At 42.6% G+C, this 27,160-nt stretch overlaps 1 protein-coding gene across 1 annotated transcript; it reads left to right on the forward strand.

Moving 5' to 3' along the window:
- The first annotated feature begins 84 nt into the window (after positions 1–84).
- Positions 85–23,485, forward strand: SNX2 (sorting nexin 2). The gene is made up of 15 exons (XM_054988415.1): positions 85–240; positions 4,859–4,976; positions 7,966–8,129; positions 9,872–9,938; positions 10,189–10,232; positions 10,311–10,452; positions 13,229–13,307; positions 14,677–14,752; positions 16,407–16,520; positions 16,755–16,848; positions 18,029–18,234; positions 18,635–18,778; positions 21,804–21,884; positions 21,977–22,048; positions 23,013–23,485. The coding sequence occupies exons 1-15, from the start codon at positions 133–135 to the stop codon at positions 23,061–23,063; spliced, it is 1,560 nt and encodes a 519-aa protein (XP_054844390.1). The 5' UTR covers positions 85–132; the 3' UTR covers positions 23,064–23,485.
- Positions 23,486–27,160: the final 3,675 nt, after the last annotated feature.

Raw genomic sequence — 27,160 nt, forward strand, 5'->3', positions numbered from 1 at the left:
GAGGAGCTAGCGGGTCTCGCGCTCGTCGCCGTCACGTGAAACAGCCGAGGGTGGAGAGGGGCGGGGCGGCAGCTGTCACGTGACTGGGGCAGCTGCCGGAAGTCGCGCGCCTGGGGAGAGAAGGGGGGAAAGATGGCGGCGGAGCGGGAGCCCCCTCCGCTGGGGGACGGCCGGCAGAGCGAGGCGGAGGAGCTGGAGGACGGCGAGGACCTCTTCACCAGCACCGTCTCCACGCTGGAGGTGAGCGCGGGCGGGGAAGAACCGGCGCTCCTCGGGCCCTCCCTCCTGTCACTTTTCCAGACCCCCCAAGTTTGGCTTTCCCCGCTTCCCTTCCCTCTTCCCGCTTTCTCTTGGCCGCCTTGCTTCCCCTCCTCTGCTTTCCCCTTTATCCCGGTGCCCCAGTGGGTCACTGGTCCCTTGCGTCTTCCCGACTCCCGCTTCTCCCTGTCCGCAGCTGCCTCCGAAGGAAGAGGCTCCTTCATCGGGGCTCGAGGGATTTGTAATGCAGGAGGCGGCGTGGTGTACTGGTTAGAGTCTCAGCCTAGCCTCTAGGTTCGAATCCCCGTTCTGCCGCGGAAGCCCCCTCGGTAACTGTGGGCCAGCCGCACACTCTCAGCCTAGCCTACCTCGCAGGGCTATTGTGAGGTTAAAATTGGAGAGTGATGTAAGCCGCCTTGGGTTTCCTTTGGCGAAGTATAACTGAAGTAAATAAGTAAAGAGGGAAGTTTTAGTATAGTGGTTAAATGGTTGGCTTGGGTGGCCTTGGGTCAGCAGGTGGCCTTGGGTAAGCCCCTCCTCTCAGCCCAGCTCCCCAGCTGTATTGTGGGGATAACAACACTGGCTTTGTTCGCCTGTGTGAGTTCAGCACTAATGTGTCTACAACAATAGCATATAAGCACGGTGCCTCGTGTTCCTATATTCAGCTTGTGGGGAGTTCCTCTTTTTTCGTGTGTGCAAGTTTCGATGTGGGCTCTGCGAGGAGGGGGGCAGCAGTACTCCTCTCTCCTGGTTTCCCTTCTATAAACAAAACTTTGAAGTGAAACAGCCCTGTTCGTTTTCTTTGTTCCTTATCAATTTAAACTTGTTCAGCATTGTTTCCTAACTGATAGGTGGTGTAGTATAAGGCTTAGAGATTCAGACCAGGCTTTGAGAGACCCAAGTTCAGTACCCACTCTGCCCTACGAGCTTGCTGGATGATGTTGGGCCAGCTGCGCTCATCCTAATGTATCTTACAAGGTTGTTGTGAGAATAAAATGGTACAGGAGAATTATGTAAACCATCTTGGATACCCATTGTGGAGAAAGGAAGGGTGTTTACTCTATTGTCTGCCCTTTTCATTGAGACTCACTTCTTCCCTTCAAATTAGCTTTCATGTTTGTTTAAACAAGCTGTTGCTAATCCTTGGAGAATTTGAAGGCTTTATGTGAGTTTTAAGATGAATTCAGCACCTTTAATGTATGCAAAGCCAAATGCTCGCTCGTCTTTATTTAGCGAACTTTATCTTGTCTTTTCTCTCCGCAGCTCGGGGTGGTGTACATCATTTCCCTCTCACTAGAAAGCTGTAAGCTAAGTTAGGTTTAGAGTGACTGACCTAAGGTCACCCAGTAAGCTTCAGCCAGTTTGGTGTAGTGCTTAAGAGCATGGGACTCTAATCTGGAGAGCCGGGTTTGATTCCCCACTCCTCCACTTAAAGCCAGCTGGGTGACCTTGGGCTGGTCACAGTTCTCTGGAGCTCTCTCAGCCCCACCCGCCTCACAGGGTGTTTTGTGGGGATAATAATGACATACTTTGTAAACCGCTCTGAGTAGCCATTAAGTTGTCCTGAAGGGTGGTATATAAATCAAATGTTATTCATGGCAGAGTGGGGATTTGAACTTGGCTCTACTAGATCCTCGTCTCACACTTACCCCTATACCACACTGTAGTAATGTAGTGACTTTGTTAAATTGGACGTTTTGTATTTCCTGTGACTGTCCTGAGTTTGTTTCTCACATATTCTCAGTGAAAACTATTGGCACAAAATTGATGAGGCATTCCTGTTTTTGTTGGAGGAAGTTCCTGCCACTGAACTGTGAAATAATAGGGTCAGGCTGTTTAGGTCATTTCCATGCTATGACAGTGATAATGTGCTAGGCTTTTGTGAAGGGAGATAAGACTTCAGGAAAGTTGTGCATGCTACAGCTATACACGAGGAATAAAGGCTTCAGGAGGCATTTGACATGTCTATTCTTTGCCTTTCTGAATCATCTAAACAATAAACATAGCTGCTTCCAATCACAAATATAACCCTAAACATTAAATTGGCACCAAATGTAGAAAGTATTTTTGATTAGTGTAATATAGTGCTGATCAAGCAGAACATCCTGTAATGGGAGTCTGTAGGAACTGAATGTGTTATAGTTGATGTATGGTAACCAAAGGTAGTTTTGCATTTCTGTGGCATAAAATTACAGATTAAATTCAGAGTGATATAATAGCTGAATTTATGATTAATGTTAGTCTGTGCACTCTGTCTTTTTATAAAGCAGACTTGAGTTAGAGGTTGTTAAGATGAAAGCACTTGGAACTACAGGAAACAATATGTGGCAGAATGGAATCGTGCCTCCGATGTAATTAATCAGTCAGCAGTATCGCTTGAGTGTAGGGATTCAGGGCGTGAGATGATCTCAGGTCTCCAGGTTTAAATCTCAGCCTTGCCGTGCCGTCACTGCACAGCTGTAGGCAAGCCACCATCTGTCAGCCTCACTTCTTTTACGTTTTGGGGAGCCCTTGCTAATTAAACTATTCTGTGGAGTGGTCTGGCTTGGTTCAGTGACCTTGCAATACTGACCTGCTTTACTGGACTATAGTGAGGGATTATTGAAATAAGGAAAATGGAGAGCTCTGAGCAGTTAATATATTACTGTTTTATCTTCAAAACACTGTGCTGTGCGTCTCCCCTGGTGCTTTGGAAGGGAGTTGGCCAGGAATGGCCATGTGGTGTACCAGTAGCACACTTGGATAGAAGAGAGAGGCAGATTTTGTAAAATTGGATGGGGATATTTTCACACTCTGGACTTGCACTGAGAAGACTTACCCGGTGGTATACTTCAACTGCCTTGTCAATAAGAAGTATGCATAATCTGTTATAATGCAGTTCATATGCTATCCTGGTATGAGATGGCCTCCAGGAGGTGGAACTATGTTTAACTGCATGGCCAGTTTGTACGAAGAGCTCCTCATGTAATTCAGGTCATGAGCAGCCACTCTAGGGAATTTCCTGAGAGCGTGTGGCTTCTGCAGCTCGGTTGCTCTTGCCTTAAGCCACATGGATTAGCCCCTTCATGCCAACTGTGTCTCTTGAGTGCACATCCTACATGCATAATAACAGTTCATTTGCATACCACTCTTCTGGACAGATCACTGCCCGCCAAGAACAGTGGAAAAAGTAACTGTTATTATCCCCACAATACTGCTGGGGAGCTGGGGCTAAGAGGGGTGGCTTACCCAAGGCCACCTGCTGACTGACAGTAGTGAGATTCGAACCAGCAAAGGGCTGCATCACAGCTCAGTTACTTAACCGCTATGCTAGTTCCCATGAATAATCAAGGGTTCAAAATCAGGATTATACAATGGAGTACAAACCTGGTTTCCGCTCAAGAAGCAATTGTTAAATTATCTTAGTCCTAACAAGCTGTAATTTAAATGATCTGGTTTAGGAAGTCTTCAGCCTTTGTGCACAAAGTGAGGGGGAGGAAGCAGGTGAGAATTAGCTAGGCTGGATTTCGACATGAGCAGACCAGGTTTTGTTCATGATGTCTAAAATGATAATCTTGGTTTATGAGCCAACACTTAAAAAGTGTTGCAGGTGTGAGTGGTGGTGGAACGGACCTTGATACACTATTTATTAGTTTATTTACTTCATTTATACCCCCATTTCTTCTCCCATGGTGACCAAAGTGGCTTATATCATTCTCTTCCATTTTATCCACACAACAACCCTGTGAGGATAGGTTAGAGAAAGAGGGTGACTGGCCCAAGCAAGCCTCTATGACAGAGTGAGGATTCGAATCTGGATCTTCTATATCCTAGACCAACACTCTTAACTACTGTGCCACGCTGGCTTTGTGGTGGCCAAGCCCTAAAGTTTTGTTTGCTGGGAAGCCAGCTACTAAACATTTGCCTGAGTTTGGCTCACTTCTTAGTCTTCTTTGTATAACAGCCTCTGTGCACTGTGTTGCAATCGAACGATTCTGTTAACGCCTGTGATCTGTTGCAAGGTTTCCTTCAAAACTGCTTTGCACGGTTGGAAGCTTATACAGTTTCTGTAATTGGTAATTGCTTAACAATTCATAGTCCAATCTCATGCAAATCTACCCAGTGGCCCACTGTGCTGCTCAATGGAACTTACTCTAAAGTCATTGTACATAATTGTAGCTTTAGAGTGCTCGCATAACGAGATCTGCCAAAGAGCATTTGATCTACTTGTGAAGCAGAGCCCCAGTAGCACTACCGGGCCTTTCATAAGGTGAAATGGCTGCTTTAGGTAAAGTTCAGAACCAAAACGGAATTACTGTTTCAAAAACTATAAATATTAAAATGACCATTTCATCTGAGTGATCCGTATGAACCAGGAATATATGCTAGTATTATAGAGTGGAAGTATGTCCTATGAGATCCCCTAGAACAAACGCTGATGATTAATGTTTCCTTCGGATGTTATCGTGCAACGGGTAGGAAATGGAAATTGCTGACATCACTGCTTTTACATGCTGTTTTTCTTGTTTTGCACTTGCGTTGGACGATAGCGGTATGAAATGATGACAAGGAATTTCAGTGCTGATATTTTGCTTTCCAATTGTCTGCTCCTTTTTAACAGTCAAGCCCGTCATCTCCAGAACCGGCCAGTCTTCCTGCCGAAGACATCAGCACAAATTCTAATGGTCCTAAGCCTGCAGAAATCATTCTAGATGATGACAGGGAAGATCTTTTTGCTGGTAATTTTCATCCTTTAAAACATTTCCAGTCGTTTTTGTGCAGGTGCTTTTTTTGCATTTAGCTGCTTTCTGTGATGTGCCATTTCTGTACAACGTTTGGACTCTGGCACAGGAAGACGAGTAATGGAGTAAATTTTTAAATGGCTTTCTGGAACAAGTGCCTTCAAGCAAAGGAGGAGATCATAAGTGGATTGATCTCAGAGGATATAATCTTCTTCTGTATGCTAGGAGTGCCGCAAGCTTCTAGACTAGCAATTGCCTGAACAGTCATATATAGTTTTGCTTTTAAACCTACATTTCTCTCATTGAAGAAAGAAGGCCTGATGCTTCATTAATGTATAGCTGGCCTCCTTTAATAACATAATAATAACATTCGATTTATATACCGCCCTTCAGGACAACTTAATGCCCACTCAGAGCGGTTTACAAAGTGTTATTATTACCCCACAACAATCACCCTGTGAGGTGGGTGGGGCTGAGAGAGCTCCAGAGAACTGTGACTCACCCAAGGTCACCCAGCTGGCTTCGTGGAGGAGTGGGGAATCAAACCCGGCTCTCCAGATTAGAGTCCCGTGCTCTTAACCACTAAACCAAACTGGCTCTTAACCACTACACCAAACTTTATTCTTCTATATGTATGCTGCATTGACGGAGTGACAAACTATAGCTAGGTACCCAAGAACGCTATATTATTTGGAAGAGTGCTCAGGTAATTATTAGACCATGTGCGGCCCTGTCAGAGTTTATGGCTTCCTTGATTTCCTTCTGCCTTGATTTCTCCAGTTTCCTTTGACACTAGAGCCAAACAGGGCTGTGTAGAGAGGCAGTGCTTGGTTGGCTGCATGTATTGCTCAATTAGCTTGATAATTAGCAGATTGCAGAACTTGCATAGCTTCATAGTTTGTCTACCCTGCCCAGGGCTTTTTTTCAGCTGGAATGTGGTGGAACGGAGTTCCAGAACCTCTTGAAAATGGTCACATGGCTGGTGGCCCCGCCCCCTGATCTCCAGACAGAGGGGAGTTTAGATTGCCCTCTGTGCCGCTTGGTGCTCGGCGGCGCGGAGGGCAATCTCAACTCCCCTCTGTCTGGAGATCAGGGGGCGGGGCCACCAGCCATGTGACCATTTTCTCCAATGGCAACCCACTGAGTTCCACCACCTCTTTTTCCAGAAAAAAACCCCTGACCCTGCCTATCTGGCTCCCAAGCCAGTTTACAGTGTTATGAAGACAGTCTTTAAAAGACAAATAAATAAAGCCGCAGGCTTTTCCTTTTCCTTTGTAGCGCTGTTGGAGATCCACAAGTGATGCTTGAGCTGCTGATGTCATGCTAGTCTGTTTAGGGTGCGCGTAGGCTCTTCCCCAGAAGGCTAGTTGGAGAGCAACCATAGCAGCTGATTTCAGTCATCGTTGGGCAGGATGGGGCTGCTCACAGCTATCCCTCGTCCTTCCGTGGTGCTGCTGGGGAGATGAATGACCATTTGCTGGAGCACTTCTTTCCAAGCTGTGGGTTGCAGTGCCTGTGAAAGTGGGTCCTGGGCTTTGGCAGTTTCATTGCTTTGTGAATGTCTGTTTTACATGGATGGGTCACCATACCAAAAAAGTTGGGAACCACTGCACTGGAGCGTCAGGGGTGACAATGGGCCCACATGTCCTTCTACACACTTGTCTGTGACTACTAAGAGTTCCTTCTTGCGGCTGGGTTAGAACAAGAAACAGAATGTATTGTCGAAGGCTTTCACGGCCGGAGAACGATGGTCGTTGTGGGTTTTCCGGGCTGTACTGCCATGGTCTTGGCATTGCAGTTCCTGACGTTTCGCCAGCAGCTGTGGCTGGCATCTTCAGAGGTGTAGCACCAAAAGACAGAGATCTCTCAGTGTCAACTGTGGAGAAGATGTTAGCAGGTAATTTATATCTACTCAGGAAGGTGGGTTTGGGCTGAGTCATCCTGTAAGATCTCTGTCTTTTGGTGCTACACCTCTGAAGATGCCAGCCACAGCTGCTGGCGAAACGTCAGGAACTGCAATGCCAAGACCACGGCAATACAGCCCGGAAAACCCCCAACAACCAAAGAAACAGAATGTTCACCTCAGCTCAGTGGGAAGCAAGCATCATTCCTGAAAACAATCACCTTTTAGAAAGGTTACAAAACTTCTTTTCAGAGCAGCAGTGGGATGTTTTACAGTACCTGCTTTTAACCGGGCTATCATTTCTATGTGGAATATTTCAGACAATTGCTTTTATTCTAGTGTCACATTGATTGCTTTTCTGCATTGTGTTTGCATTGTGTGTGCTACCTTGAACATGACAAAGATGGGATATAAATTCTGGTTAAAATAAAAGGCAATGGTCTTTGCTGCCAAACTCAACAATTGTTTGAAGAACGTGAAAACGTGAGATTTGATGGCAAGGTCTAGAGAACCCCAGAGGTCTGGTGATGGCATGGCACTTACTTGCCAGAGGGGGCCCCCCTCCATTACTGTCTTGTCTTTGTTGCAGCAACTGTTGGGTTCTGGATCATGCTAACAAATGCACAGAAGTTTGCTGTGCTTAGTCTTTTTGAGATAGGTAAAAAGACTTGTAACTAATGAAGCAAATCTCTATCACTTTATCCAGAGCAGTTAGCCATGTTAGTCTGTAGTAGCAAAATAGCAAAGAGTCCAGTAGCACCTTTAAGACTAACCAACTTTACTGTAGCATAAGCTTTCGAGAATCACAGTTCTCTTCGTCAGATGCATTGTCAGAGAGAGCTGTGGTTCTCTAAAGCTTATGCTACAGTAAAGTTGGTTAGTCTTAAAGGTGCTACTGGACTCTTTGCTATTTTTCTATCACTTTAAGTGTTCTGGATTTTGATTCTACATAGCAGGAAGCTGAAAATAAATGTAAAAAAATCTGAAGGATTTCCTGTCTCATTTAATCACATGTTTGTATCAAAATGCTATGTAATATGTATATCCATTCATGGCTGCACTTGTTAATTATTTTTTGTTTAGAAGCCACAGAGGAGGTCTCTCTGGATAGCCCAGAAAGGGAACCAATACTTTCTTCAGAATCTACTCCTGCCGTTACTCCAGTAACTCCTACTACACTAGTAGCGCCCAGAATGGAGTCCAAAAGTATAGCAGTCCCTGTGGATTTTGATAGATCCAGAGAAGAGGTATTTCTCAATGCATTTTCATTACAACATAACATTTGTGCAACTGAGCTGAGTTTTGATGAAAATTTGGAAGTAAGAACTCACATAATGGATTCACAGGAAAATACGTTAAGTTCAATTTTTTGAACTTAATGTTGAAATTTGTAAGGGATCTACAATTTCCAGAAAGTATAGATTTGCAGGGAAATTAAAATATATGCAGTACTTTGTAGTTATCTGTAACAGCATTATATAACTGTAATGTGTGGCATAGTCTTCTTGCAGTAAAATTGCAACTACTCCCAGTATTAGAGTGGGCATTGTGAAATGCTGTACCCTGTGCTACCTAAGCAAATATATCATAGTTGTAAAGCTCACCAGAAGAAGAGAAACAACTCACAAATAAAATAGACCCTGCACATGCATTTCATGAAGATGGCAGCACCTTTTAGCTGCAGAAATGAGTTTTGGGCTTGAAAGTTGTGCAATAGGTCTGCAAAAAATACACACATGATTATATTCTAACACAGTAGATGATATTGCATAAAAATTTCCATAGTGCACATGCTGAGTGAGTAAAACCTGGTCTGAAGCATTTTATTCATTCGAAAGAGAAATATTTCATTGACATTTTTATTGTTCCCCAAATTTTTGTGGAGGAGACTTTTTTTTCCTGGCCTTGGTGTATCTGATCCATGACAACTTTCAGAGTCCCTGCAACTGAGGCTGACACTGGTAATTTTTGAAGGTATCAAACAACTCTTTCCATTCAGCTAAGGATTCATCAAAAGCACCTGTCAAAATTATTCTTGGAGGCTTTCAAACAGTATAGCAATGGCTTCATGATGTTTAGTGAATGCAGTTATAATTCAAATATGCTCCTTAGGTGGATGGACTTTGTTCACGCAGACAGCTCTGATTGCCAGTAACTTTGCCAATTGTTTAGACTGACAACTCCACAGCAATGAAAATGCTTCCTTTTAAAATGCTGTGCGTCTCTTCGAAAAGACAAAACAGTCCAGGCATTACTATTTTTCTCCCCTGTAACTTGCTTAGCATCCGTTCTGTTTTTATTCTCTTGTTTCACAGTATCACTGTACATTTGTGTGAATGTGTGAGAACCAAAGTGTACTTCAACAGAAAAATGTTTTATAATATAGCCTTAGTTTCCCTGTTCAACAAGATGAGGAAAGGTTTTGCTAGCCTTATTCAAGGCAAGCGTCTTCCCCACCGTTCTTACGATATATTGGTCAAAGTGTAACAGGTGGAAAACTCCATGGTCAGATAAGTGACAAATAGTCTTTGGGTTGTGATACTTGCCTTCTGGGTATGATGGTAACGCTGGGACCTAGGCCTCTGTGCGGGTGCTGCAAATAATTATATTAAAATTTCAGCCTCCACTTTTTCCTACTGTCTGAAAATCACTCATGTTTTGGCAGTGAGTAGGCCTGGTGTTTGTACCCACGAATTATGTTTCTTGGTAAGTAAATCTTCCCCTTGTAGTAGTTTGAGCAACAATGGGATCTATGCTAAGAGATAGTTTAAAATAAACTTCTCCTGCCTTTCTAATAGGAGTGACATCTGAGAGATGCTTTTGATGAAGCTCCACCGTCACCATAACCTCTTTGGGCTTCTAGATAGGTGCATGGTTGAATATATTACTAACCAGAAGCATGTTGTGTGCGCTTTCAGACTTTGTGACTAGACAACACTTTAATATTTATCAGTGAACTTGCTGATCACACTGTGTCGTGTCTTCCTAGATTGAAGAGGAGGCCAACGGGGACCTGTTCGATATCGACATTAACGTGTCTGATCCAGAAAAAGTCGGTGAGTCAGAAAGCAGCAAGTTGTAGAAATTGTTCTTGCATTCTTACTCTAATTTTCAGGTGGTTATAAAAAAGATTTGTACATCTAGCAAGTTACTTGTCATTTGAGTAGTTCGTACATTCTTACTCCAATTTTCAGGTGGTTATAAAAACAATTTGTACAAAATAGGAAGTTACTTATCATTTGAGTAGTTAAGTGTCCAAAGAAGTAATGACGGGCTGATCTGTGACTCCTCTATTTGTCTCTTTAGGAGATGGTATGAATGCTTATATGGCCTACAGAGTAACAACAAAGGTAACCTCTTTTGACAGCAGAATTTGAACTTTTCTGTATCAATGCTGAATATTTTAAAATGGTGTTTTTTCTTTTTAGACTAGTCTGTCCATGTTTCATAAAAACGAGTTCTCTGTAAAAAGAAGATTCAGTGACTTCCTTGGTTTGCACAGCAAATTAGCTTCAAAATATCTGCATGTCGGGTACATTGTGCCTCCAGCTCCAGAGAAAAGTATTGTAGGTGAGCTCTTCTCTTGCTGTTTTAATGCTGGAATGTTCGTTTGGTGCTTTTGCTATTGCTCCAGTAACTGTTCATCTGTAAAACTAAGCTAGGAAGGAAGAACGTTGAATTCAGGGATGTGTTCTCTCCGAAGGAAAGTGCAATTAAGTTAACAAACAATATATTCTCCGTTTTGCTACCTTTCATGCTTCTTGCTTAGACCAAACCTATTCAGTTTTCTGTAGGTAAACTGTGAGCCTGTTTAATTGTAGTGCACAGAGTTTGAAAATATTTCCTCTAACGTAAGAGCAGCTTTTGGTAGCTTCATTTGTAGTTTCTCTAGGATTATCTAGACATTGAAGCAAACCATTAATTGTCTAATTTTTTAGACAGTTGCATGAGTAAAACTGAGTATGAATTCTGACCCCAAAAGTGTGTGTCATGGTGAACCGTAGGCAAGACTCATTGGATAATATATAACTGTGTAGGTTGACTAATGGAGGATCTAACTGATAATAAATGTTTAACTTGCAGTGTTGGTGGTAGACGCAAACATAAATAAAATCCTGGCGTCTCAACTGCGAGCAACCAAATTTCCCACTGACTGTAAGCTCCCTTCCATACACCCCCCCCCGGTTAACTTGAAGATCAGGTAGCCTTTGCCAGTAAAACCAGTTCTGTTGCGTCAGACGAACCCGTCCTTGTTCAAATGCTGCTTTTGAAGGATGTTGAAAAGATTCCTTATTAAACCTGATCAGTTCAGTTCAGCCCACATGACTAACGCATGTTGGCCTCTACGCTTGGAATCACATTCTTTGAATGAGTTCTGACCGTGCCGCACACAGACTCTTCAGTGAGTGACTGTTTAAAAGCTGGTGCTCTTTTACGGAAGAGCTTCAGTTGAAGAAGCTGTATTGAAGTTTAGATTTTGGCTGTACCTTTAAGTTCTTGGAATCATACTTCTGAACGAAGCATTTAGAAGATAATTACTTGGTCGATAGTCTTATGCTGTGATGAGACATTAATAACGTGCTTCTGATTGGTAGATAGTGAATTAGTCTGAAGGATGAATTTTTATACATAAAACACATGGTGTTAAGAACAAATCAGACGGGAGGGGGGGGGGTCTGTTTTGTCCAGCATCCCCATTTTGCACAGTGGCAAACCAGTTGCCCTGAAGGACCATCAAACAAGGCCTTCTCCTTACTTGTGGAAGTCATGTGGAAGTCATGTGGAAGTCATGTGGAAGTCATGTGGAAGTCATGTGGAAGTCATGTGGAAGTCATGTGGAAGTCATGTGGAAGTTCCCGTTAGTCAGCAAGGCTAGTCAACATTCATGGACCTATCCTCCTATGAATCTTATCTACTCCCTTCTTAAAGCAATCTGTGGTCATGGCTCTTGCTACATCCACTGGCAATGAATTCCACAGTTTACTCATTGGTTAAAGAAGTACTTCTTCGGAGCCAGAAGGATGGAACGGTTCTTTCTTGCCTGTCCTTTTCCACTGCACTCCCTTAAATACTGTTCCTGGGGGTGGTGGATGGTGAGTACCTTAGGAACAGAATGATGTGACATGAGAACTGCAATGGGAAGAGGCTATCAGCAAAAAATCACTGCTTCTCATGCCAGTAAAAGTGCTTTTGGGACCGTAAGGTTCAATATGTTTTCAGAAGACGTCCCAAGACTAATTTGATTACACAGAACTGCTTTGAGAGCACTGAACCATGTGAAAATCTCCCAAGTAGGCATTGCTTATTTCTTTTCCATTATGATTATCCTTCTTTCCAGTTATCGAATTACCTCTTGCAACAGAACACCCTTCTTCAGTCCTGAAGCTTTCCCCCAAGGGCATGCCCGAGATAGGCTCGGAAAAAATCTCTTGGAAGAGTATTTGTTCATTTGTAACCTACCTTTCTCATTGAGACTCAAGGCAGATTCAAAATATAATTCAGTCCGACAGATAAGACATCCAATAAACGATGCAATGGGACTGTGAATACAGAATTAGAAAGCAGCAGCAAGTACTAGCACTGCTTGGCTTCTGCCCAATCTCTTTGACCTCTTTTTACAAGTAACAACATAATGTGACAGGAGCTTGTTCTTGAACTGTAATGTGGGAGGTAATGAATTTCCTTGCAGTATACGCCCATACTGTCCTGTAAATGTTAACACTAATGGAATCCAGGGTTCTAAATAATAACCACAAGCATTCTTTATTCTTTGCCTCCCAAATCTCATCTCACTCTTCAGTTTCTCCACTTAGGTGTATGGTAGGAGACCCAGTACTTGGCCTAACCCGTTGGAAATATTTCTTTGAACATACAATGATCAATGCTTTATTTGACATAAGTTTCATATTACTTTAGTTGATGGCTGGTGATTTTTGTACATGGAATTTGATAGTTGTGTATGTAGGATTGAAATGTATTTATGCACTGATTTTTGTATGAATTATAGGGATATTGTTATTATTGATATATGCACACAGTCACTTTACATTTAATGGTATGAATTATAATTTAAAAAAACTTTTACAAAATTCTATATTTAAATATTCCCTAACTGATTAGTGTTATATTGAATTATTTCATTGAGGAATTGATGTCCCTATGCCTTCAGTTGTGGTTTAAAAAAAGGATAAAGGGCAGGCTAGGTTTTATTGGAGAGCAGAGCTGCCAACATCAGTTTTTAAAAGTCTTTTTGTAACTTTCGCATGTTTCGCATACACTTTGCAACGATCTTAACAAAAAATTGTTATCAAAATGTAAAAATAGTTTATTGCAACTTTCTTCGAAGGCATGACCAAGGTAAAAGTAGGCAAAGAAGATTTATCGTCAACAGAATTTGTAGAAAAACGAAGAGCGGCACTAGAAAGGTAACTTATCCTTCTGATTCATAAATGAATATACGGTATACTATTTATACTGTCCTGTGAGATCTGAGCTTAAAATATTAATGGCATAACAAAAGCATCCTGTTAAAAAGCCATCAAAGCTGTTTCTCAGTTCACAGCTTTGCAAAACTAAATTGCTGTTACCGAGAAGGTCAAAATTCCATGTTCACCTATTGGAGTGCTTATAAATGGAACTGGAGGCACAGAGCAGATAGACAGATACCGGAAGTGAAACGTCTGTATGCTTTTCTGGCAGAACCAAGTGTGACTTTCAAGAAAGCAAGTCACTGTTAAGTCTTTGTTCCTAGCTGTGCTCCTCCAGCTATGAAAAGGATTTCCACAAATCTCTTTACAAGAATCTAGAAAGTTTGCTATGCTGTTCTGCCGAGCTAGTTCAAGTCCTTTGTGTAATGATGACTGCCATGTAAAAAACATTTTTAGTAAATTAGACAATAGAAAATTTGTCTGGCTTTAGCTCTGGAAACCTTTAGTACTGTTCTCTTGACTGGATTCCTTCCCAGTATAGTGTGGTTGCTCCCAGTGTTTCTTCCTTACTTCTCAGGACTGCTTTTAGTTTTTGTTAGAGATTGAACATGTCTTGCATGTCCTCTGCTTTAAAGCCACTCCTCCTGTATTTAATACAAAACAAGTTTTATTGGGATTTTGGTTTACTTTTCGGGTTATTGCTGTACTTCTGTTGGGCTCCCAAGCAGAAGACAGTCTATCGCTATACATTGTTCATAATTGGCTCCTACATTATCTGTTCTTCGGCCTCTTCATTACAGCTGACTAGCTCTGCCCCTCCAGCCCTCACTGGACCGAAATTAATGGAATCAAAATCAATTAGAGGTGCACTGTGATAAATCATGCTTAAATGTTTGGGTGGTAGACTCCATATAGAAAATGTTCGTTGTATGACAAGACTCAGACCACAAAAATTGCTGAGAGCAAGAAGCATGTTACCAGTGGGATATAAAGTATGGTGGTTTTGTCGCTCACCTGATACCACGTGGCTGGTTTGCAATTCTGGGTTGAAGGCACAGATGTACTTGCGTCATTCTGTTTCCTGCTTTTTTGGCCAGGAAAGAGCTGGTGATCAGCACCTGTTTCTTGCTGGCTCATTTGGTGGCATTTGTCTCTGTTTTGTTATGGCTAACCAAATATGCATCTGGTTACTACCAGCAAGGCAGATGGCTGAAAGGAGAGAAACATCCTCTAAATCTAACCCATAGATTTTAAAACTGTTGTCCTGCTAGTGAAATGCTGTAGTCCCGTGTTCGTTCAGCGGATAACAAATGTTTTTGCAGTGCTCTCAGGAACACTAAATGTTGTTTAACTTTTCAAACCATAGGTATCTACAACGAACAGTAAAACACCCAACCTTGTTACAGGATCCTGATTTAAGGCAGTTCTTGGAAAGTTCTGAGGTATATTAATTCTCCTATTTGTCTTTTAATATACAGTGGTACTTGCATAAGGAAGCCTCTTACACATTAAAATCTAGCTCTTCTATGCATAACACTTGAATTTACACTCTCAGTGGACTTTTCCCAATTTGAAATAATTCAGCTGGCATCTGCTTTAATGCAAGCGAGCACCTTTTCTCCCTGACATTTGTAACCGAATCGGAATGCTCTTTTACATCCCTGTCTTCAAAACCCCCTGGTTCCGGAAGTGGACGCTTTAAGGCTGGGTTTTTATAACACAACAGCACCACAAAATAGCTTGCATTGACTGTCCACCATGCCCTCATTTGTCATGAGTAGAGGACTTTTGTTGGTGCTGTTAATCAGGCATCTTTCATATGTAAGGGTAAACTTGAATTTTTATAATCCATCCAGGTCTATGTGGATGTATAGCACCTGCTTCAATAATTGCCTGCATCCTGTTTTATTGGACATTGCTTTTGCAAAGAGTCCAGCAGCATCTTTAAGACTAACCAACTTTATAGTAGCATAAGCTTTTGAGAACCCCAGCTCTCTTAATCAGATGCATCCTCAGCTTTCGAGAACGTCAGAGGCATCTGACGAAGAGAGCTGTGGTTCTCGAAAGCTGACAATGCATCTGATGAAGGGAGCTGTGGTTCTCAAAAGCTTATGCTACTATAAAGTTGGTTAGTCTTAAAGGTGCTACTGGACTCTTCACTATTTTGCGACTATAGACTAAAACGGCTAACTCCTCTGGATCTGTGCCTTTGCAAAATAGCTGTATTAATCATGTTCACAATCTAACAGTGTCATTGTGTGGTACTGTGCTTTGTTAACGCCGATCTTTTTTATTTCCTGTTTAAAAAGCTGGAACTTTCAGCACCATAGCTGGAACTCCATTAATTCTTTGTGCCTTATCCACAGCTTGCCTGTGTGCCATTCCATCTTCCTGCTGCCCCTTACCATTTCCATGCTAAGTAGGGAAGGTGGAATGGCATGTGTAAATTATCCTTAACGGTCACCGGTGTGTGGTTTACGGGGTGTGGGGGGACGCTTCCTAGTAGAGGGGATGGTATGCATGAATCCCTATATTGCTGCTCCCTTTACCTGAGCAGTTGCTCAGGTGGGGGTAATTTAACTGTGTTGAAACACTCAGCTGCATCTGAGACTGTAATTGGTTGTGAAGCCACTGCTGTTTGCTTTTGTGAAGACACTGCTGTTTGCTTTTGGAGCACAGTGGTAGATTTCCAATGTTTGATGTTTGTGAAACATCTTACATTAACCTAGTGATGTATTTTAGAATTTGCGCTTAAGTTTTTGAAGTTCTTGCATTTGTGCTTTTGTTCCTTTGCTGTGCTTTTGCACCTGTAACTTGCACAACATAGAAGAACACAGTTCTTGAAGCCCATGCTGTTGTTTTTGCTGTACCTGTAGTATTGTAACAACTTTGGCAAATATTCTCTGTTACATCTAAAAAGGTGCAAAAGAAAAGTGAATCTTTTTCGTTTTCCCCTGAGAATGTAAAAATGGTAAATTCCATAAATCTATAAATATATAGGGGGTGGGGGTGGGGAGACACTACATTGTTATCAGTCCCTTTGGTGCCCAGTTAAATCTCCAGTTTTAAAAATCAGTTTTTGTTATTCAATTCTAGCTGCCGAGAGCAGTGAACACCCAAGCTCTGAGCGGAGCAGGAATATTGAGGATGGTGAACAAGGCTGCCGATGCTGTTAATAAAATGACAATCAAGATGAATGAATCGGATGCTGTAAGAGCTGATTCCCCCCCCCCTTTCAATGAGGAAACAAATTAACAAAGGTCAACAGTTGCATTTTAAGACTAAAGAGACCAAAAACTGTATTTTAACTCATTTTTGGCTTGGGTTCTCAATTGCGTTCGTTTGGCCATTGCGTGTGTATGGAGTTAATTTGTTTCCTTAACAAAGAAAAGTCTGCAAGGGTAACATAATTTGTAATGGGTTGATTCTTTCGCTTCTTGCCAGTGGTTTGAGGAAAAACAGCAACAATTTGAAAATCTGGATCTGCAGCTTCGGAAGCTTCATGGCAGCGTAGAAGCCTTGGTCTGCCACAGGAAAGGTCAGATATCTCCTCTCAAGGTTTCAAAAGTTAGCTCTGTGAAATATAGGCACCAGATCTAAAAATTCCTAATTTGTTTAGCAAAGGAAGTTCAGCTTTATGTACAATCTCAGCATAGGAGAGCATAGTAATGGTGAAAAATATAACAGAGGTAGTTTTGGGGGATGAGAATGCTGCAGAGTTTACTGGTAGTTCTCTCTGAGAAGGTAGCTTCCCAAAGATTATTCAGAATGGTACTGACAGGTTCTGCCCTAGGCGCTGTCCTGTGAGATGCCGTCCTGCCTGACTTCTGCCTTAAAGGACCTTCAGGGAATATGCGGGATCCCGCTCTGTGAAAGGAGGGGGGTATACCTCACCCTCACACCCTCTCAGTCCACTTGCAGGTCCCCTCAACCTGACATTGTCCCAGCTGCCTTCCATGGCAGCTGTCCCCATCCAGCCGTCGCTCTTACTCCTCCTCTTCATCTCCTTTCCTCCATCTCCTCTCTGCTGTTCTCTCATTCCTTCTTTCTCCTCCACTCCATCACACAACCCACCACACCCTCTGAGTGGACTTCCCTTATATCCTGTCCCTCATTCCAGGCTCCACCTGCCAGGCCACACCCCTCTTTTGCCTCTTAGCATTGGCCTAGGCTGCCTCAAGCAGTTGCACCTGGGGTAGCTAGTTTGGCTGCGCTGGACAGCTACAGCTGTGCTCTCTTGGCTGGCTGCCAAGCCTCCTCAGCTCTGAGCTTCCAGCAGCCTCAGCTGGTCTCTTATTACTCCCTTCCTCCCTGTTTGCAGCTTGGGCCGTGGCCCAGTGTTGTTTCTGCTGTCCTGCCGGTTAGGTAGCTGGCTGGCTGAAGGCTGGCTGTCCCTGTTTCTTGTGCCTTCTCCCTCTGCCCTAGCCCCCTCCTGGCTGTCCTTATTCCCCCTGGCAGGGCTCTTAGCCTCCCACTGGAGGGTGTGGGGCTGGCTGGCTTCCACCTGCTCCTTCTGACCCTCTGGGGCTTGGGTGCTTCTTTCTCTCCCTTGGGTGCTGGCAGGTTCTGGCCCTGGGGGTCTGTTGGGGTGGCTGGGCAGCTGCCTCCTGACTGTCTCCTATCCCCTTCTCCTGGCAAGTCCAGGGGCTGAGCCACAGACTCTGGACAGGTACTTCTCTTCCCACCAACATACAAACACGGTTTCTTCCTTGTTTCAGAGCTTTCAGCCAATACTGCTGCCTTTGCTAAAAGCGCTGCCATGTTGGGAAACTCTGAAGACCACACGGCTTTATCAAGAGCTTTGTCGCAGCTGGCTGAAGTGGAAGAAAAAATAGACCAGTTGCACCAAGAACAAGCCTTTGCTGATTTCTACGTGTTTTCTGAGCTGCTCAGTGATTATATTCGCCTTATTGGTGCAGTAAAAGTAAGCCTTGTTAAAGATCTACCTGGTCTTTTTGCAAGAGAAAATTTATACATTTGCGCAATTTAAGAATGCAAATATAGTACAGCAGTAAAACAAAGCAAAATCTCTAATAACATAACTGAACTTGTCGTGTTGTCTAGGTTAAGCTCCAACAAGGATATGGTGCCCTTTTGAAATAGCTTAATATGGAGGTGGGGGGACACACCTACCCACAGAATCCAAATTTACTTAAAGATGTCTCTAGATTCCAGGTGTGTTGTGACAGCCCTTTATATATGATGCTAAGTGAAAGTCAAATCACAGTTTAATATTTACATGGTGTCTTTCAAAGAGAAATATCTGCCTGATTTCTAAAGGGACCCATCAGCCTTTTTGATTGCTGTGCTGTCCCACTTTTTAGGGTGTGTTCGATCATCGAATGAAATGCTGGCAGAAGTGGCAAGACGCTCAGGTCATGTTGCAGAAGAAGCGAGAAGCCGAAGCTAAACTTCAGCTTGCCAACAAACCGGACAAGCTGCAGCAAGCCAAGGATGAAATCAAGGAGGTAAACTGGCATCGGGGAATGCAGTGTGTTTTGTAGGCTGTATCTGCTTCTCTCTTCATTCATTGGGTTTAATGCATCACTTTGTAATGGTTGTGTGATTTTAGAGTGATGAGTGATTCAGTACTGTGGTGCATAAGTTGTCTGCATGAATTCTGAAATGTATCGTGTCACTCTGATTTAGGAAGTGAGTAGGGAAACTTTTAAAGCAAATGGGAAAGTAGTGTGTAAGGCGAGTTTACTGTGGTATACACTTTAGTGCTTATTTCCAAAATACAATAATTGGATCCTACAGCTAAGCCCAGCTAAATGCATTTATTAAAACAGCATGGTAGGATCCAACCCATTGAAATTTATAAAACTATGATCCGCAATCACACCAATGTTTTACTTAATGATGTGACGGTTCTTTCTGTGTGTGCATGCGCGCATGTGTGTATGTGATGGCATAACTTCTATAAAACTGTCAAATGTTTTGAAGTTACCATAATCTATACACTCTTTCTATCATGCTTCATTAAGGAAATTGAAGAGGTAGGGTAACTTTCATATTGCTGTTTTCCTATTCTGGCTGTTGCGTTAGCGCAGAGTAGTTAGATGTTACGCTGATAATTTATGTAAGAAATACTGTGTTAGTCTTCCATAAAATTAAAAAAAGAATTAGCAAAATAGTTTCTCTTATGATGGAAATCCTGTGGGCTATATAGTAGCTGTGTAAGTAGCCGTCCTTTTTGAGCTGGTATACATGTAATGTTCTATATTGCTTAAGTATAGTTAAGGAACTGTTGGAATATACTATAGGATAATAAGTTTCTCTCTGGGCTTAATCACATGGAAGCATTAAACTGGCACATAGTAAGACAAGGATAGTTCCACCTTAACCAGAGACCACATTACTCCAATCCAGTGTGTGCCGTTAATTAACCATGCTTGAATGGCAGTTGACATCAGTGGCAGTGCCATGCTTAAGTGGGTATAAGGGAGGGGGACATTCCTGATCCAAGTTGTATAAGCTAGAACTCTTTATGTACCCTGATGTGGAGCCAGGGCCTGCACAGATTGCAGAACAGTCCCAGGAAAGCTGTCATTGTTTGCACACACACCAGTGTGCAGGATTAAATTTAAACTGGATGGTGTAGTGGCTTCAAGTTCATGATGGGCATCTGTTAGAAGTGGCTGCTGTGGGCAATTACCATATTCTATGCCATAGCCAAATCCACACTGGTGGCTACTGCTCATGGTTTGCCACCTGCTTAGAATTGCTGTGAAGCCATTATGTCGCTGTATCGTTGGCCCCCCTAATCCTTTGGTCTCCAAGACTAAGCATTTTGACATGTGAACTCTGACTAGCAGAGCTCAGGATCTCCTGTCAGCTCAGACTCAGTAATCTCTATGACTGTGCCGTGTATTCATACGGTGGTGGTCTCCTTTGATGCACACGGATGTAGCAGCCTTCCATGAACGTTGTGGAATGGGACTTTCCCACTTTGCTGTCCTGTTGCAGGTCTTAGATACAACCAGTCTGCAATTTGTAACTTGTGGAGCAACAGTGGAAATATTGTCGAAGGCTTTCACAGCTGGAGAACTATGGTTGTTGTGTATTTTCCGGGCTGTATCGCCATGGTCCGCGATACAGCCCGGAAAATACACAGCAACCAACAGTGGAAATGCTACCCTCCTTTCCCAAAACGAGTATAATTAAGTATTTGAGGCTGTGCTCTTGGATACGTGCCCCATCTTCCTGTTTATGGCAGCTGCCCACATGTTTGAAAAGTCTTCCTGGTGGCATTGTTGGATGCTTTGTGTAGTCAGTTTATTATACATTGTAGTTGCTGCATGAAAAATACCATCATTCTTCCATGGAAGAGTTTTTTTATAGAATCAGCAATCCCAAATACTTACTGAACTTCAGGTGTGGATGTTGAAGGTACTTTCAGGGAACTGCTATTATGTGATAATGCCAAGCATTGAGGTAGTTTTCCAGCAGCTTGTTATATTATTCCTGACAGCCTTTTTCAGATTTAAGCTTTATACTGTAATATTCATTAATCTGATGAGAAACTTGAATGCTAAATTTGGTAATTGGTCAGTTACGTTTCTCTTGCTATTGCTTGCTTCACAGTAACATCTAAGCAGTAAAAAAACTGCTCTGAAGATTTGAGCTGTATCCTTATTTCCACACATGGGCTTTTTATAGAACTCTCTGACAGCACCTCAATGGCTGCTTCCACACACGTTGGATAATGCACTTTCAATGCTCTTTAGTGATCATTTGGAACTGGATTTTTGTGTGTGATAGACATTCTGCACACATTGGATAATGCACTTTCAATGCACTTTAGCAATCATTTTGAAGTGGATTTTTTTGTTTCACACACGAAAAATTCCATTCCAAATGTTCTCTAAAGAGGATTGGAAGTGCATTATCCAACATGTGCAGAATCAACATGAAACAAAAGATCCACTTCCAAAGGATCGTGAAAGTGCATTATCCAATGTGTGTGGAAACGGCCAACATGTGTTTCTAAAGTTTCTGTACACGTTTTGTTTATACGGTATATATGATGAACAAGTTTTCAAGTTCAGCTGAACTTCACAAGACCCACTGTTGGAAGGCATACCTGTTGGCATTATCATTGTAAATACTGCTGCATGCGTAGGATATCGATTTAGTATTTTGTTCCAAATTAGTCACATATCCAGTAATCATTGCAGTGATCCTCTAAAAGTAGCTCAAATATAGTGCAATGAAATATTGGAGCGGGGGGAGGGGGCACATCCGATTGAGAGCTTTTCTGTAGCTACTCCGTGAGTTGCTGAGACTTGTGAACCAGGGGCTTCCAGATTTATGCCACAATCTTTGTTGCATTAGTTTTCATTTCCAGAGAAAAGCATAAAAGCATCAAATTATTACTTTGACCTGTCTTGGGGCATAGGAAATACTTTTGAATTTAACCAGTGTTAATATTGTTGAGAGCTGTAGAATGTTGCACGAAGTAGAAAGTCTTACTTTTTTTTTCTCCTTTAGTGGGAAACAAAAGTTCAGCAAGGGGAACGGGATTTTGAACAGATCTCCAAAACAATACGTAAAGAAGTAGGAAGATTTGAGGCATGTATATTTTTAAATACTCTCATTCTTTAAGTTTGCGTCAGATGTGTTCGTTATATAGTAGGTTAATTGTTTCTTGCTTTCACAAATAGAAAGAACGTGTGAGAGATTTCAAAACTGTTATAATCAAGTATTTGGAATCGTTAGTACAAACACAACAGCAGGTAAGCGGATTTTTCAGATATTTATAATTCATTTTATAAGTTACTTGGCAGTTTGTTTACAGAGTTAGAGATGAAAGTCAAAACCCAAAGTTAATGGATAGTCAGAAACAAACGAAGCAAGACTGGCTTTTTAAAGGCATTGACTAGTATTTCTGCTCTACAGCTCTAGTTCTAACTAGGGGTGTGCACCCCGAAAATATTCGGATTTCCTGCTTCGGTTTTACCCGAAGCAGGAAATATATTCGGAAATACCCAAAACCCGAAGCAGCAAGCCGCTTCAGATTAAGGTATTTCAATCACTTCGGAATGCTCTGTAAAGATTCGGAGCATTCCAAAGTGATTTACGGGGAAGCCCCCAACAAGCAGCTGATTCAGGGGTTTAAATGCCCCTTTCCCTGCCGCTGCTCAGCCTGAAGCTTCCCAAAGCATTGCGAATGCTTCGGGAAGCTTTGCTTTGGGACTTCCAAATTGGGGCCAGCATGCTGGCCTTGATTCGGAAAACCCGAAGCTTTCCGGATCGGAATGCAAATTGGATTCCCGAAGCACACAACGCTAGTTCTAACCTGCATGAAGAAGTTTATTCCTTAAATTTTGAAATAAAACCCTGTAAAAACATTTTTTTTTTTACAGAGAGGTCATTATTTTTTCTCCTGTTCTTAGTATAATCGTATGATTAGCTTATGCCAATAAATGTCAGAACACAGTTGCATAAAAAAAAGTTTGTTACATTACCAGATTAAGATTTATTTGTATTGTAACTTCCTCATGTTCTCTTGAAAAGAGAAAGGAAGCAGCTTATTGCGGGCCTCGTTTATATGCTTCTGATGTAAATGAAAACTTGTACCGTCTCCTAAAAATAATGCCATTGTGATGCTTAAAAGATGCAAGGCCCTGCTATACTAATAAAGCAAATTAATAGTACTGCCTGTATTTATGACTGGCTTCATTCTTTTTTCCCTCCAAGCTGATAAAATACTGGGAGGCGTTCTTACCTGAAGCCAAAGCCATCGCCTAAGGAGAAGGTCTATTTCAGATACGAAGAGTCTCTGGGTGTTTGTCCTGACTGAGCTAAATTCCACCGTGAAATCGCTTTAAAATCATCCAAATAAACCACTATATATTTTATGAATTATCATGTGGCTTTTTATATACTACAGCATTTTATCAACAGCTGCATGCCCTGGCCCTCTTGGAAGCGGACTGTGGCATGGCGTTCTGCAATACTTGCTGAATTGAACACTATCGTGTCTTAATATTTGCACTAGAAGGGTGCAATGCAAGGCCAGAAAGTTATTTTTGTTCTTTCCAGTATGTCCGTTCTGTCGATCTGATCTTTATGAAACAAATTGCATTTATTAATGTTCACATACACATTCCTGTACATAATCAAGATTTTGTGATTACAGTAATAAAGGGATGTACCTTGTGAAACATTAACCATTTGTTTTCTTTATTTCCTGGGTGGTTTAAGCAAGCTTGTAGCACTCGGTTGCATCAGTTATACCCACCCAAACTGGATTTTTGCAGATTTAATTTTACGTTTTTTAAAAGAATGTGAACTCGTGGAAGAAAAATCTGCTCTCACAAATGAACTATGATTTTGAGTAAAACTGTTTTGCAAGGCTGCCATAGCCCCCATGCAGTGACTTTGTGTTGAAAAGAAACTGTCAAAATAATTCTGCACCAAATTATGCAAAGTAGGATATACAGATATAAAAAACCTGCATGAGTATGTATTATGTACTCTGAGGCTTTTGTATCTGGAATTATAAAATGTCGAGTTTATAGGTTAAGAGCCATTGTGGCCCCTCATTCTGCCATGGAAGCTGGCTGGGTGACCTTGGGCCAGTCGTACACTCTCAGCCTAACCTGCCTCAGAGGGTGGTTGTGTGGATAAATGGAGGCAGGGAAAATACTTTGGGTCCCTATTGGGAGAAAGATGGAGTATAAATGAAGTATTTTTTTCCAGTTGGTAAGTATGGGAAGCACCCTGACGCGGATAGCCCAGGTAAGCCCAATCTCGTCAGAAGCTAAGCAGGGTCAGCCTTGGTTAACTGGATGGGAGATCTCCAGTGAAGACCAGGCTCACAGAGGAAGGCAATGGCGAATCACCTCTGTTAGTCTCTTACCATGAGAACCCTGCCAGGGGTCACCATAAGTCAGCTATGACTTGGGGGCACTCTCCACCAAGTATGGGAAGCAAGAAGGGAGATCGTGGCATGTTAGAGTGACCTGGAGGAGTACAGTCACAAGTCACTTTAGCTTCCCTTCAAACAGTGTAATGTTATGATGGTTGTTGTGGGTTTTCCGGGCTGTATCGCCGTGGTCTTGGCATTGCAGTTCCTGACGTTTCGCCAGCAGCTGTGGCTGGCATCTTCAGAGGTGTAGCACCAAAAGTGTAATGTTATCTTTACATGTTCAGCTACACATGGAACAACTGGAGTTAAACCGTTACTTTTGTGTTTGTGTGTGTTTTAAAAGCCAGCTTCAAGATTTTAGGCTAGTTTTTACGGGCTTCCGCATATGAAGAGTATCTTAAAAGAGAGCAAGGTTTCACTTCAAATATTAAGTGCCAAGTCCATCTAAATAGTATGACACTAATGGGGGGGGGGTGGGGAGCAGGTACTATTTAATAACATCCAAATTTTTGGTAACTTATTGAGAACTGTGTGGGTCCAAGCCCCGCCCCAGTATCCTACTTCAGATGCTGAACAGAGCCACCCACACAGGCAGGCAGGAGAGAGGCTTGACCCTTTTTAAAAAATTTAGGCTAAGAGTTCTACCTTCGCCAAAGCCCTGACTCTCCAACCCCTGGCTTCGTCTTTGGGGTGGACTCACCTCTCAGTCAGCAAATGTAGACATTACTGGAATAAAAAACATTTTTATTAGTTTTTAAAAAGTGTTTGCAAAAGCATTCAGCTCTCAACAAGAAAACAGGTACAGAAAACAAGTAACCAAGCTGTTGCTGAACTAAAATTCTGTCTAAAACTTTAAAAGATGACTGACTTAAGCATCACTAATTGATGTCCAAAAGATGTCCATCTTACCCATGTGGTAGCATGCAGGCCCTCTCCACGCTGAGTTGCTGTAGCATGGAGGCTTGCCAAGGCGAAGAAGAAGAAAGGTAAGTTAGAGCAGGGCTTTTTTTCTGGGAAAAGAGGTGGTGGAACTCAGTGGGTTGCCCTTGGAGAAAATGGTCACATGGCTGGTGGCCCCGCCCCCTGATCTCCAGACAGAGGGGAGTTTAGATTGCCCTCCACACCACCAGCCATGTGACCATTTTCAAGAGGTTCCGGAACTCCGTTCCACCGCGTTCCTGCTTAAAAAAAGCTCTGGGTTAGAGCATCCTGAAAGGCCATCTTTTCAAGCCCTCAAGTGTGTTACCAGGCAACTATGGAGCCAGTCGGGGTTCAGCAACTAAAATTATGTACATACAGGGAGGATCAGATAAAGAACTTCTCTGAGACTGATCTTCAAAGCCATTCACTTGGCGCTCGGTGACTGCTTGCGGGAGTTTTTAATTAACAGAGACTGGGTGCTTCAGCTAGGCCTGGCCCTGCAAGCACTTAGCGAAGTGAACCAGCCTGAATCAATGTTCAGCCGTTCTAGCTGGAATCCCACATTTCAGTCTCAGTTTCCAGACAAGAACCAATGAAGAAAACCCAATAAACATGAATGACTGTACGGAATTTTAACCTTGGGGGGAACCGCTGCCTGTTTGATTGACATGAAGTTGGTTGCTTGAGATGCAATTGGTACCATGCTGCAGGCCAAAGTAAATTATTATTTATTTGTTATTTATATTCCGCCTTTCTCACTGAGACTCAAGGTGGATTACATAGTGTGAGATTAGTACAATTAGTGGCAAGGACAAGGGCAGGCATTTCCATACAGCGTCAAGAACATTTCCATAAATTTCATGGGGTAAATGAATAGAGTTTAAAGAACATTTCCATAAACAATGTCATGGGGTAAAAATATTAAGTTTACAAAGATATAGTATTAGCAAGGATACCATATGGGGTTGAGGACCTCCTCAGGCAGGCTGTTCCATAGGGTAGGGGCACCACAGAGAAAGCCCATGTACGGGCTGCTGTTGATTTCACCCATGTACAGGCTGGCACCTGCAAGAGACCCTGTTCAGATGAGTGAAGCTGCCATGGGGGAGAGGTGGTCCCGTACATATGCTGGACCAAGGCCGTGAAGGGCTTTGTATGTAATAATCATTACCTTGAACTGAGCACGGTAACTGATAGGTAGCCAATGGAGTGACTGTAGGATGGGAGTGATGTTCAAGCTCCTGCTCGCTCCTGATAAAAATCCCCAAGATACCGAGTAACAAATGAAATGTACTGTCTGAATTCATTATATAGCTGACGCAAAAAATCCACAGAAGTTGTTTTATTTTTCATAAGAATATCCCCGCTCTCACCATCTGCACTAAATGCAAAACAGTTTTTGTTGAGAAGTAACAAGATTAGCTCACGTAGCACTCTTATTCATGAGATGACCTTAATGGTGCCTCATACATCAACTATTTTCCAGAAGATTTAGCTGTACATCAGAGATTCCTGTTGGAGCAACTTAACAACCACCAGTTGTCGTCATGCATTCTGATGCTTTGTTACCTCGCTGATGCTCAGCGGCTCAGGACATGCCTGTGTCTTCTGAGCAGCATCCCCCAAAGTGGTACCCACCTCACATTTCAGGAAAGTGGGCAACGCCGCTGCCTGTATGTGCTTTCTCTGGTAGGTGGGTCTCGCCCTGAAAACATCCATTGCTGGAGAACTGCTCAAAGGAATTGTCCTCCCCACAAGAGGAGAGCAAGCTAGCCAGACAGAAGAGTAAAAGAACCACAGATGCAGCTAGCTGGAAAAATGGCAAGCTCGCCACTGGTTGGTGATGTTTTACTCCGCATTCTCCTTTGCTGGCTTGCTCTCCTTGGCAATCTCTCTCACCTGAGCTGCCTTCATGCTGGGGAAACAGAAGGCAGAGGATGTGCAGCTGCGAGAGGCGTCCTGACAATGCTGGCTGGCTTTTATTTTTATTTCTGTCATTTATAGTCCCATCTTTCTCGCGGACACTCAAGGCAGATTACACAGTGTGAAATCA

This window comes from Eublepharis macularius, chromosome 9, assembly GCF_028583425.1.
Source record: "Eublepharis macularius isolate TG4126 chromosome 9, MPM_Emac_v1.0, whole genome shotgun sequence".
Classification (NCBI taxonomy): domain Eukaryota; kingdom Metazoa; phylum Chordata; class Lepidosauria; order Squamata; family Eublepharidae; genus Eublepharis; species Eublepharis macularius.

Bases quoted from the DNA above. Each gene is read 5' to 3' on its own strand.
- SNX2 (XM_054988415.1), top strand. From the start codon at position 133: ATGGCGGCGGAGCGGGAGCCCCCTCCGCTGGGGGACGGCCGGCAGAGC. The intron at 8,130-9,871 runs GTATTTCTCAAT...GTGTCTTCCTAG, and splicing joins TTGATAGATCCAGAGAAGAG to ATTGAAGAGGAGGCCAACGG. The intron at 22,049-23,012 runs GTAAGCGGATTT...TTTCCCTCCAAG, and splicing joins TAGTACAAACACAACAGCAG to CTGATAAAATACTGGGAGGC.